The sequence below is a fragment of the Vidua chalybeata genome, chromosome 3, assembly GCF_026979565.1.
Source record: "Vidua chalybeata isolate OUT-0048 chromosome 3, bVidCha1 merged haplotype, whole genome shotgun sequence".
Classification (NCBI taxonomy): Eukaryota; Metazoa; Chordata; class Aves; order Passeriformes; family Viduidae; genus Vidua; species Vidua chalybeata.
In genome coordinates, this window is record NC_071532.1 from 87,232,445 (window position 1) to 87,246,506 (window position 14,062).

Sequence of the window (14,062 nt, forward strand, 5' to 3'; positions counted from 1 at the left end):
AGGCTCAAAGTGAAGAAGGATATTTTCAAATTAGTATTTGAAAAGTTAAACATGAGTATTACATAAGTTATTGATGTAACGCTATATTAAGCCTTTTATGTTATTAACAAGATTTACAGGAAATCTTTCTTTGTGCCTCCTTAAAATATATTCTGGTTAAGTCAGTTAAATTCAGAACAGGACCTTTATAGAAAGAATGTGCATTATGGTGTAGTAACATGAGCTTGAACATCAAATACATTATGATAAAATCCAGTGATGCAAACTGAGCAAAGCCTACTGAAGTTGTTCTGCGATACACTGGATCTGCCCCCAAGGTTAGTGCTTTTGTAAAATAAGCCAAATAATAAAGGAGATTGTGCTGCCAGCAGAGTGTTAAACACACCGTTATTAATCACAGATACTTTATAATGCAGTCCAATGCTTTGCTTAATTCTTGAAAGAGATTCACAAGCAGAGAGAAGATGTTTGCAAACACTACTTAGAAATCTTTTGTATCACTGCGGTGTTTCATAGCTTTGTTTGAAAGGGGATAAAGTCAAGTATCTGAAATGAATTCAACAAGTGCAGAGCCAATGTCTTTGAATTCCTTTGGTATGAAAAAATCTGATTTAATTTTATCCGTGCTCTAAAAGAAGTAGGTGTTTTCCTTTTTCCTTTCAGAATGAAAGGCTAAAGAGAAGAATATCTGGCAGTATTCACATTCATTGTATCACAAAATTTCACTTGAAATTGTCAGCAACTTAGCTTCAGGACTGACAAAAGTAATACTGGAAACAGCAAAGCAAAAATCATATGGATGTGTGAATTCCAGATAAATCAATGGGATGTTTTCCTCCTGTTTCTACTTCTTTACAGGTGTCTGAATATGATAGTGAAGGGCCTCTTCATTATAAGTTACCACCTCACATATTTTACATATGCTGTGATAATTTACACTGGTTTATTCCTTCTTGACTTGGATGGGCTAGGTGTCACCCTCTTTCTGGACTAATGGTATTGTACAAATAAATGCATCACTGTGTGATACAAGTATAATTTTTTTTCAATTCCTAAGAATTGGCAGGCATTTAGCAAATGAACTTAGGAATTATGAAGTCCCATGTCAGAATTCCAGAAACTCAGGAATTAGCTTGAGGAGTGGAATTCAGAGTGTTAAATGAGTCACAGATCATTCATATGTGATGATTAAGGGCTTGAATCCTAGGTCAGGCAACAGAGGAATTACCATAGCAAACACTAATATGATTTGGTCAAACCCTGTGTGAAAAAGTTGTGATTGTTTCTTTGCACCTTTATAAGGATGTTCTAGGCTTTTGGAAATTTGAAAATTTCTTTTTCTTTTTCTCCCGTGGGCTTCAGTATAGCAGGCTGTTTTCTGTCACTCATTAAAAAAACTAAAATATTTTTTCTGTATTCCCCTTATCGTGGGATCCCATAGGTCCCAGGTCCTAAAGGAAATGTCTTCAAGTCTACAGCTTCTGCTGTGTTCCTGCACCAAACTTCAGCTGTGAATGTCCAACTCATCATATAGGATGAGGGAATCTATGTAAAAAATTTACCATGTTCACTGTGGTTAGGGCTGGGAGTTCCAATTTGTATTTCAAGGGATGGATGTTGTCTTATTTATTTGAAAATATGAAAACACATTAAACCACCCTCTTTGTAAGGATTATTAAAAAAAAAAAAAAAGATAACATTTTTTAAAAGAATTGCTTCAGAAAGTATCAAAGTTTTTGGCCATCTTCAAGTAATGATTATTTCCTTTATCAGTATCTATTATTCTGTCATTGTTAACAATAACATCACAAATCACTTTTTTTCTGATGAGTCTCTCTTTGTTTCTGCAGATCAACTTTGGATCAATCTTCCTTGGAAAGGTTCCTGTTCATGAGGAGGTTCATCGATGTGCTGGGCAGATATATGGCTATAAAGGATGCATTAGGGATTTTCAAGTTAACCACAAAGAGTTGTTCATCATAGATGAGGCTCTTGAAGGAAGGAATGTTGAGAACTGCAATGTTCCTATATGTGATTATCATCCATGTCACAATGGTGGGACCTGCACTAGGTAAGAGGTATTTCTTTACCCATTTTATCATTAATTCTTGAGGAAAAATTACTATAATTTTCTCTGTAATGAAATAATCACCAATCTTTTGTCCTGATAATTTCAAATAGAAAATGTGACATCTTCATGCCAGCCAGAGAGATGTTACACTTTATTTGCTTGCATGAAAAATGATAAAAATATAATGACATTGTCCACACGGGATATGTATTTTGTTGAAGCCAGAATTCTATTGCAAACAACCAACCAGCTCAGTACTGCTACAAGACTAAATCTGAACCTTTCTACAGACAGTTTGGACAGAAGGCACATAAGAGGTGTGCCTCTTTTTCCTAACAACTCAGTATCTTAGTCATGTACCCTCACACATCTTCATAGTGTGCTCCTGGCTCCAAATGTTCATCGTCATGCTATGGAAACACTAACAAGTGACTTTCTTGTTCACCTTCAGCATATGTGAAAAGATATTGTCAAAGAACCTTTGAAAGCTAAGGTGCATCTTGCTGAAAGAGGAAATGGAGTCTGAAAGAGACATGAGATAAAAGAACAGAGGATGTTGGTTCAGTTGAATGATGGTTCAATAGGAGCACAGTAACAAGCCACAGCAATTTGATCATTATCTAAGGAACTCAGCATTTAGAAACACCTTTCTGTTTAGAAATTATAGAATTTGTAAACTAGCTGCCAAATTTAAAAAAATATATACTTCAAGGCAAATGCTGAACAGAACAGTTTAAAGTTCTTTTGATGTTCTGGGCCACTGTGTGTTTCTTAGATTGAGGAGATCTTGAATAAATTTTTGAGGCACTTCTCTGCCTCTCTTGATTGATATGAGCACACGAAGAACATGAAACAGGTCTTTGATCTCTAAGTCTTGTTTGACTAGAGCACAAATGAAAGCAAGGCAGTTTTATGAAAACACAATTTGCCTACCAGTCTGCTGAAACTGAGTGTGTACTTTGGAGTAATGAATTTGTTTTTTCTCTGTTGGTCTTTACTGTATCTCTGCCATTCTACTGCTTGGCCTGTTCAGCTGCCATTATGGAATACTGTTTCATTTGAATTTGTGTCCTGAATAATTCATGAGGATTGGATTTGTTTCCTGACTTTCTGCTTTCCAGCTGCTGGCCTGGGCCCTTTTCAGAAATGCTTTTGTTTTGAAATAGGTCACTTCTCTTCTGCCCAGAGGTGTCATGGAAGACTGGGCATGTGCAAACCAGGGATAAGTGGCTGTGCAGTAGCACGGTTTTCATGATTTTCTACAACAGCCAACTGATTTTCAGGGCTCCAAACCCAAGAATGATTAATTCTAACAAGCAGGAAATCAACATTCAGCAAGCCTGAATAGATTAATAAGATGCTTCTGACAAAACTCAAACATTAAAAGGAAATATAAAACAGATAGAAGCATGGCCAGGTGATCTGAGCAGAGTACAGAGGAAAAAATCCAGCTCCAGAGATATGGAACAAGCCAAAGTCCATCTGGAGATTAATCTGGCAGGGACATGCAGGGCAAAACCAAAAGCTTCTACAAGGCTTTCAGCAGCAAAATGAAGACCTAGGAAAATGTAAGGTTGCTGCCGAATGGGGAAAAATTCTGGTGACAAAGGATTCAGGAAAGACTGAAATACCTTCTTTGCCTCAGTCTTTATGGATAACTGGGGTCCAGGAATCCTATTCCTCTCCTGTAGGAGAAAGTCAGAAGAAAGGAAGATTTACACTTGGTGGACAAGAATCAGATTAGAGTTTTTAAATCAACTGGACATATATCCGTGGGACCTGATGGGATTCACACATGAGTGATGAGGGAACTATCTGATGTCATAGCAAGATTTTTTCCAGGTGTTTCAATTATACTGCTTAATGGCAAGAATAATAAGAAAAAAGTATATTTTTCATTGCATTTAATTCTTCAGGTGCTTGGCAACTCGTTAGCGGGTTTGCTCATGAAAAGCCATGAAGTATTACATAGCAAATATCTCTGCCATGTTTTTTAAGGAAGACTGGAGTTTATCAACTCATATTGCTTCGTAGAGACAGATGTGTTTTTTAAGAAACATTTTTTGCAATTGTTCTTAAAAGAAATTTACTTGCCTTTTCTCATCATGAGAGTAAAAAAATACTACTGTAGTGTTCAGCCTATTAATTACAATGATTATGCAAAAGAAATTTATTTGAAAGGAAAAAAATTCTTTGTAATTTTAGTAGAAGAGGACAGGGATTCGAATTTACCTAGTTTTCAGACGCAAAATTTCAGGGTGCAGCTGACTCTCTGTTCTGCTCATTGGTTATGTCAGGTCCTTCCCTGATGTTTGTCAGGACAGGACTTCACATCAGGTGGGGCATCAGGACAGACCCAGCCTTTGGGCACTGGGGATATCCCTGGGTATAGTGACATGCCGAGGCAGGACTGGGACATCACTCCACTGGTAGGGGATCAGGATCAAGCTCAGAAAGGGGAACAAGGCCCAGACACAGCTCTAACTTGTCTAGGCAGGGCAATGGTGACAGAAAAACAGAACTTCAGCGTGTGTAATGGTGACTTGGGAAGGCAGATGATGTAACTCCAAATGTGCCCCACTTCCTCTTTCTTACCCCCTGTTTGATACCCTGAGCATGATGCCATTTGGTCTGGGATATCACCTGGGTCACTTAAGGTCAGCTGTCCTGGCTGTGTCTCCTTCCAACTCCTTGTGCTGCCCCAGCCTCTGCACTGGTGTGGTGGGGTGAGGAGCAGAAAGGCATTGACTGTTATCAACACAATGTTCAGCACAAATGTAAAATATAGCCGCACACCAGCCAGCTAATGTGTAGATTATTAACTCTATCCCAGCCAAAGCCTGCACAATAGAACAAAAACCATTGGTTTCAAAAGTATTTAAACATATGGTGCATCAGATTAATATTTCAGTAGAAATCTAAATTTTTAATTCTTTACATAATCATTATGTATGAGATTAAAAACCAAAATAGTCTAACTGTGCAAATGCTCTACTCCTTTAAAAAACAGTTTTTCAAGTTCCCTAGCTCTTCTGCAGCACTTTAACTTTATGCTAAGGTAGAATTCCAGATTAATTTCAGAGGAGGAAAAATCGCAACTATTCCGTAAATTTAAGGGTTTGATGCCACATAGTTCCATGGAATTCAAAGCTCATTGGATTTGGATGTGTTTGAAATGGGCATGGAAAGATTAACCTAGGAAGCTCTTAATATTCTGTGTGGCCCCCGATCATATGAGCCAGATGTTGCAAACCAAGCTTAGTGTTAATTAAGAAGACACATCTGTGTGTGGGAAATAGACTCACAAAATTACCTCACCAATGATTTGACAATTATGTCAGCCACTACACTAGTAGCAGTTGATTAATGCATTTGTTTTAAATTTTATAAAGACTCAAAAATTGTGAACATACACAAACTTAGCTTTATAGTGTAGAATACAATTTCAAAGTTAATTGCTCCCACAATCATGTTTGCAATGTCTCAAACTATGCTCACAGTGATTATTCATACTGTTGTTATTCCCCATGTATTGATGCAGCAGATGGGTCCATTAATGTTAATCAATTAACCAAGACTGAAAAATCAAACTCAATTAGCAATAAATTTCAACAGAGAGACACTTATCTTCAGATTTTGACTGCCATGTATGCTGTAATCAGCAAAAATATACAAGGAATTTAAATTTTAAATTTTCATCTCCTGACAATACAAGAGATACCTTCCTAGACATATAGGTCTCATTTGAATAGTACCTTTTTAGCTTTAAATAGAAAAATACATATATTAAAACATACTTCAGATATTGTCTGTTTTCTGCATTCTGGGAAATCATGCAATTCCTCTTTAGCCTTTAAAAACAGATCACTAAATGAAAATGTTCATCCAAACTCTCTTCTAAAGTTCATCTGATAACATTTTGAATATCTTTTAGGAAAAAAATAGAGAATGAGTTCAAGGTTAGGTTAGAATGAGCTCAAGCTTAGGCAAGTACAAGATACTTTTATGGCTGAACTTGGTTAAGTGACAGATTATTTTATGATGTAGATGCTGAGGAGACCAGATGAAGTATATTAACAAATTTTGTGATGTCCTTTTAGTATATATCCTGAATATTAATTAAACAGTAGAAAGAGTAATGATGAATATGAATTTTTAGGAGAAAAAAAGAAAGACCTTTAGCTGTAGACCTTGGAGACACTAAAATGTTATTTTCAAAAATTTTTAAATCTCCTTTTTCATTTCAAAAGCTAGTCTTGGTGATCCTTTCCCAGCCATGTGCCAAAAATGCATTATGCTTCCTTGTGTCCATAAGCCAAAATTATATGTTATGGTAGGTTTCAGCTGAAAGTATTAATCTAAAGATAAGTTTGTGTGTCTTTATTAATTATTTTCTCATATTTTTATCACAGAGCTGCAGTCTGCTTCCAGCTTGCAAAATCTGTTTTTTGTATTTTTTTGACCTAAAGATAGAATTGTTACCCTAGAATACGCAGGTTCCTGCAAACTAAGAAACACTGAAGCATTTCTCCAAAACTAGCAAGAGTATGGCAGGTCAAATTTTTAGAATTGCTCATGGATTTTCTCTCACTGCTTTAGATACAGGTGATTTGGGGTAAGAAAGGTACCAGCTAGTCATAAATAACAAAATTTATCATATATCAAGAAACATTTTATAGATGTATTTTGTAGACTAAGAGACTCAGGCCAACATATTATCTAGAACATCAGTTTTTTGGGGTTTTTACCAATCTAAGTCCTAGTTAACATCCATATTAAGTTCAGAATTAATATTTTAAGTTCCACTGTATTCAGGTTTTGCAAAAAGAGAAACCAAAGGGATTAAAATTTGTCTTAGTTGGTCTTCAAATGAGGTAAATTTCCAGATGGGGGTTGTTTATCCTCACAACTTTTCAGCAATTGCAACAAATGCACTTATGCATGTTGATTTGTATGAAGAAGATAACCTACTTCCTTTTAAAGGGGTGCTTTTTAGGCAGATCTCTCAATACCAAAGATGCTCACATTTTACAACTCCAGAAATGGATGTTGTGATGATGATGATGGTGATGATGATAATTCATACTTGCACATACCATTATTTAGGAAGACTAGCTGGGAGACTTGATTTTTTTGGGGTCCTGCTCTTTTTATGAGATTAGATATTATAGGGGGAGTTTGGTACTTATGAAAGAGATTCACATTTGGTAATCTATTGCCTTTTTCTATTACTTCAAATTTGATTTTGGAGAAGAAAATAATTAATTTAAATTTATTTCCAAGCTGTTTCCTTTTTCTGGAAGAAAAATTGTTCATCCTTTTAGATTTCTCATAATCTTTGGAAAAATTAATGCCATTCTTATTAAGAAAAAAAATAATTTTGAGAAGGCTGAAAGATAATTCCATAATGACCAAAAATCCTGTTGGATGTGTGTTTGTTGCATCATAGTCTCACAAGAAAGTCAAATAAGCAAAAAAAAAAAAAAAAAATCATTTCTAATTTTCCTAACACTAAGTGTTAACAGGTAGAAAATTCATTTACCTTGGCTGATCTTTCTGGTAGAAGGAATTAATTTGGCTTAAGTCCCATATAAAAACTCTGCATAAATTTTTTCTGGATAAAATATGCATTTCTCCTACATTAGTTTTTCTTAAATAAGAACAGAAAACTAAAATGTAATGCCTTCCAGCCCTTGAAGATTAGACAGTAAATTGTTCTAATCTACAATTTTGTTAGGATATCTGTTTCAAGACTGAATTAATTTAACAAGATGTGTCTCACTCTTGGCATCAGAAATAGAGTCCCATTTTATCATATTTAATTTCTTGGGCATTGTATTCCTCAGATTATAGTAGTATGGAGGAAAGATTTGACAAAGAAATCAAATCCATGTTCCATTAAGCTGACCACATTAAGTGATGTTTTAGATTTTGAATTAAACATCTGTAAGACCTCAGGGAATTTTATGATGATAATTTATAGGAACATAGCAAAATATAAAATCATAAATTTTGCTGGATATACTAGTATTGAACTGTTATTCTTTTCAAATAAGCATTTTTAAAATATGGAACTTCTTTACTAGTTATTAAAATGAGGTACTCTCTTCAGAATTTGTTTGTTTCAGAATATAATTTTATCTTAGAAATATTGTTGTAATAACAAATTCTGGCAATTGAAAAATAATAAAAACAAGCAAGTTAGAAAAAGTGATATTCAAACCATAAAGCATTCTGCTTCTAATTTAAGTGGTATTTTAGTGATTTTGTTAAAAATGTTTATGGGAAAATAAATTTTTTATGTTCTCAGATCCACAGATTTAGTATCCGATTAGTGTGAAAAGTGGCACACTGAAAATAGTGCACATAAGAAAATCAAGAATCAAAAATATATAGGGCTTCAAATTCCTGACTCTTTAGATAATGTGCAGGCTGTGCACAAAAAATTTTACACATCATGTTATATATCATCTCTATTGAATTTTACTTAAATCAGAGAAGCTACCATTGCTAAAATTTTAGTGGGGATATTGAAATACCAGTAAATGCCATTATTATACCAGTCATCTTGGAATGTTTTGGATGAATGCCTAGAAATTCTATGTAGCAATATTTCTGTGAATTGCAGCACAACCAAATCAGCATTTCTGATAGCTTTAATTCCAAAAGGGATGTCTAGTTTGAAGCTTTAAAATAAAACATAGAAGCAAAATTGATGGAATACTTTTCCAAGGTAAGTGAGATGTTTAAGCATAAGTAGAAATATTCAAAACACTATTCATACAAATTTCTCCAATTGGAGAACTAGTGCGCAGATTCTTAGGAAGAATTTCATTTCACTATGAATCCTGACAAATAGTAGAGCTCAGACTGCTGGCTATAAGGTGTATCATGTAGTATATGTATGAAAACTAGCTAGAGTATCATATTCACTGTACTAATGGTTTTCCAAAATTCCACATAGATAATCCTTTCAGTATAAGTTTTTCTGAGAACCCAATCTCAGAGAGTGGTGGTGAGAGACTGAGTTACACCCAGTTGTCAGCCAGTCACTAGTGAGGTTCCCCAAGACTCAGTGTTGGGCCCAGTCCTGTTTAATATCTGTATGGATGATCTGGATGAGGTGATGGTGTGCATCCTCAGTAAATTCACAGTCAGCTTCAAGCTGGGTGGGAGTGTTGATCTGCTGAAGTCAGGAAGGCTGTGCGAAGGCACCTGGACAGGCTGGATCCATGGGCCAAGGCAAATTTCGTAAGACCAAAAGTCAGGTCCAACACCTGGGTCACAACAACCCCATGCAGAGCTCCAGGCTTGGAGCAGAATGCATGGAAAGCTGCCTAGAAGAGGGATGCCTAGGAATGCTGGTTGACAGCAGCTGAACATGACCAGTGTGTGCCCAGTTGGCCAAGAAGACCAATGGCATCCTGGCCTGTATCAGCAATAGTGTGGCCAGCAGGACCAGGGCAGGGATTGTCCCCCTGTACTCAGTATTGGTGAAGCCACATCTCGAATCCTGTGTGCATTTTTGAGCCCTCCTTATAAGAAAGTCTCTGAGGTGCTGGAGTGTGTCCAGAGAAGGGCAGTGGAGGTGGAGTTGTCCAGCCTGGAGAAAATTAGTCTCAGTGGGGACCTTATTGCTGTGTACAGCAACCAGAAAGTAGGTTGCAACAAGGTGAGTGTTTCCCTCTTCTCCCAATTAATAAGTGACAGAACTAGAGGAAATGGCCTCAGGTTGCAGCAGGGGAGATTTAGGTTGGATATTAAGGGGAAAAAATTAAGCAAAAAGTTTATATATTGAAACACACTGTCCAGGAAAGTGCTCAAACCACCAGATAATCTGTAATATATGTCAGAACATTTCTTCCTTTGCTGCTGACCTACCATGCACACCTACTTACTAGTTATAGGTTTCTACACTTCAAGTACTGAAAATTACAGACAGGGAATCACTAGTGTAGTTGATGGAGGTTGAATGGGTTAGAACTTCATTGTTCTAAACCTTGTTTGGGAGCTTATCATTGAAAGAAAACAATGAGGCTTATCAGAGGTCACATAACAGAACAGGTTTTGATAATGCTTTAGAGAAGCTTTCTTTGCCTTTGGTATCTTGTAAGCTTCGAGGAATATGCTTAGTATTCAAACAGAATTTGAGAAGTCTGGATATGAAGGATCATCTTGATATAGAAGGTTATCATGATACCAGATTTGGTTTCGTACTTTATTTCTTTCTCAGGAAGCACTTATTTAAGTTTGCCTTTTAGAAATATAAAAAATTGTTTGTTTGGGGTTTTTTTAATGGGAAATCATGGGGTTTTTTATTTAATAAAACAAACCAACTTTGTGATCATCTGAAAAGACAAATATAAATATTGGTACCATGATAGTCACGAGAATTTCATGCCCCATACATCTAACGAATTTAGATTAGGTGTGTTTTAAGTAGCCAAACCTAGGCAAAGGACAGCTTTTGGGAAGCAGAAAGACAGAATTAGAGGAGATATTCTGCCAAAAGATCCATAAGTGTCCAGCTGACTATTCAAAGGCAAAGGTAACCCCACTTGTAAATCACTTTTCTCTCAGAGCCCATTGGAATGGGCCAAAACCCGAGGTGGATATCCTGTCTTCCTCCTTCCTCACAATGGGCTCCAGTTATATCAGGTTATATATTAGTTTTCTTGCATGTTGTGAAGAAGGGACTTTTTTTTTTTGCGGGGGGGGGGAAGACTTATTGAAGTTTTGTATTACTCTGAAGTGAAGGGGAACATAGAAGATCAATATGTTATTTTATTCTCAAAACATCAAAACATCCAGAGATTTAAGAACTACCAGGTGTCGTGCTAGAAAATTAGTACATCCCTCTTCAGGAAAGACTGTCTTGATAAAAAATATGTATGAAACAACCGTTTTTGAAGACTCGTTTTCTGAAATTTGTATCTTTGGAAATATGAAGGTAAAAGGACCCTAGAATCACAAAAATCCTTTTGTCCTTTACCAGGACCTCTCTCAGGTTACTTCACAGTAGAAGAGGTCAGAACAAGGCCTGGGTCATTAGTTTCCTCCATAATTAGTGGAGACATATTACATTGTTTTGGAGTAGTTGTGGAAAATAAAAATCACTACACCACTGCACCTTGAAAGCTGATTTCATTACCATTATGATAATATGGGATATATATTTCATATATATGATGTGATTGTCAAATGAGTTTTTGGACATCCTACTCATGTCTGTACCTAGAACACTTCAGTATATGTTAACACGTAGAGTACTTTAACGGATACTTTGCTTTGCTGTGTACTGAAAACGACATGTATGTGCTAGCAGGTTTTCACATTCATGAATACGTTGTAATAGACATGAAATCAGGTTCTAAAAAATTCCAGTAGGAGTAAGCACCTCAGGAATCCCGCAAGGCGAAAATCCCAGATGGAAGCCAGTTACTCAAAGGCAGAAGTTTTGTTTTAAATAGTTATTGAAACTGCCAGTCATAAGGTCTCCACTGGCAGGCTGGGGTGTGATGGTGAATCATCGCTCTGGAGAGACAGCAGACACCTTCTTTACTGATCTAGTTGTGGGTCTCTGCACTGGTCAGATCAAAACTGGTGCCCCATGACCTTCCGAGCATCTGGCCAAGTACAACCAGCTGCTGGGAACTGAGGAGGAGTTCAGCAGCAAGGCTCGCTTTGCTGGCAGGAACATTCAGGAACCCTCATGTGCACTAAGTGCAGATGAGTCACCTCTGTTCTGGTTCAGCACTCATCATCGACTTAGACCACAATTACCACTCATCACTTCAATGATGGCTATTTACATTTGACTTCTCTTTCTACATTCCCCAGCAAATTTTCTCAGGATTGCAGAGGGATGTATAAGCTTTCAGTTTCAGAAGCGCTGGTCATGACATCACTTTTCTGTTTCCAAACAGCCTTTGAAGCTACTAATAGAATGTGAAGTTTTATTATTGAGTCACCATGTCATGAGCTTGATGTAATCATGAGGAATTTGTGAAGTGTATGATATATATCTGTATGAAAACACAGATACAAACACATGTGGATATGCATGCACGCAAACAAATTATATGCTGACTATAGCTGTGCTGTATGTATTGTTCCATTCTCCAAAATCATCCTGTCTTCATTATACTTTTGGGTTTTACAATATATTTTTGATGAGGGTGCTAAGGGTGATTTTTTAAAATTTCGTATCTCACCCCAATTGCAAAGACAAGGACACTGAAAAAATAGGTAAAATCCCAAAAATACACATGAACTGGAGTACATTGGGAGTGAATGCTATCAATTAAATATAAATTAACAGCATTTGTTCAAGATGCATGAGTGATGTCCTGTAATAAAATATTTTTTCCTATATTTCTCAGTGACAATCTTAGCAATTAGAATCATAGAATAATTAAGGTTGGAAAATACCTCCAATATCATCTCATCCAACCTTTGACCAACATCCACCTTGCCAACTAGATCATAGAACTAAGTGCCATCTGATTGTTTCCTGAACACTGATAGAGGTGGTGACTCTACCACTTCCCTCGGCTGTCTATTCCAGTGCTTAACCACCTTTTTATTCAGTGAAGAAATTCTTCCTGATGTCCAACTTGAAACTCTTCTGACATAGCTTAAGGCCATCTCCTCTTGTCTTGTCACTTGCTACCTGTAAGAAGAGCCTGACCCCGACCTGACCACAACCTCCTTTAGGGAGTTGTAAGGAGGAATAAGGTTTCCCTGAGCCTCCATTTCTCCAGGATCAGCAACCCCAGCTACCACAGCTGCTCTTCCTGTGATTTACTCTCTAGACCAATTCTTCACCAGCTTGGTTGTCCTTCTCTGGACACACTCCAGCACCTCAATGTCCTTGTTGTATAGAGGGAGGGTCCCAGAACTGAGCAGAGCACTCAAGGTGCAGCCTCACCAGTGCCAAGTACAGGGGGAAAAATCACTGTCCTGGTCCTGCTGGCCACATTGTTGCTGATCCAGATCAGGATGCTATTGGCCTTTTTGGCCGCCTGGGCACACTGCTGGCTCCTATTCACAGCTTTAATTTAATTTTTTTTCCTTCTGGATTATTCATATCTTGAGGTCTGGAAAAGACAAAGGAAAATACACAGAAATAAGCTAGAGAATGGTATATCATCAATAACAGAGGTGTTCAATCTAAACAAATCCTTCACAGCAAGGGGGTTTGAGTTACAAATGGTTAGCATTTTGAGCACAAGTCTTAAAATAAAACATGAAGACTACTATCTGTAGCCTGGATAATATCCATTAGTTATTCTTTTTTGCAGTAGAACATAATGTGTTAGTATAGCATGATTGTATTTCAGTTGTCAGATTTGCCCAATAATTCATCCATTTTTCCATTCTGTAAACCATTTCCAGAAATAGTGCATTATATTTCTAGGTTGGAACCTAAGCATGGTAGTTCATTAACCCAGACTTAAGCACTTTTCTGGATACCTTCAGGGATTAATTATGGACATCACATCTTACCAAAATACTCAGAATTGATTTAAATCCCAAAATTCACACTAAACTCATTTTCATCATGTTATCCTCTTGTGCAAGCCATATTTTTTCTTCTTTGCATTCATTAGTATTCAGGATATTGTTACATGGATCAGCATCACTACCTGGAAAAAAATACTAATGTAGTGAAGAGAACAAACTGTTTAGAAAAACCTAGGGTAAATTGAACTGAAAATAATTTGCAGTTAAGAACCATTAACAAATAAATTGTGTATTGTAAAGGGGATTACTTTTTTTAAACTCTTTTTAGCTTTTCCTCAAGTAGATTTCATGGAGAAATTAAAGGGAAAATTTGCCAAATGGTTGGAATCTCCTTCAGGCACACAGTCCATAAGGTGGTTTTACTCCAAATTTTATGATACATTTAGAGCTGTTAATTTAATCAATTCTTCTTTCTTCTCAGGTTATGCCTGATAGAAACGTATTCTCCTATTATCCAAAAAATGG

The 14,062-nt window shown here is 36.6% G+C and overlaps 1 protein-coding gene across 1 annotated transcript in view; it reads left to right on the plus strand.

Annotated features, from left to right (window-relative positions):
* EYS (eyes shut homolog) overlaps nt 1-14,062 on the plus strand; it is a 723,820-nt gene that overhangs the window by 608,731 nt on the left and 101,027 nt on the right. Inside the window, exon 41 of the mRNA XM_053938438.1 lies at nt 1,851-2,071. Coding sequence (XP_053794413.1) covers nt 1,851-2,071 — 221 coding nt within the window. The remainder of the gene's footprint in view (nt 1-1,850; nt 2,072-14,062) is intronic.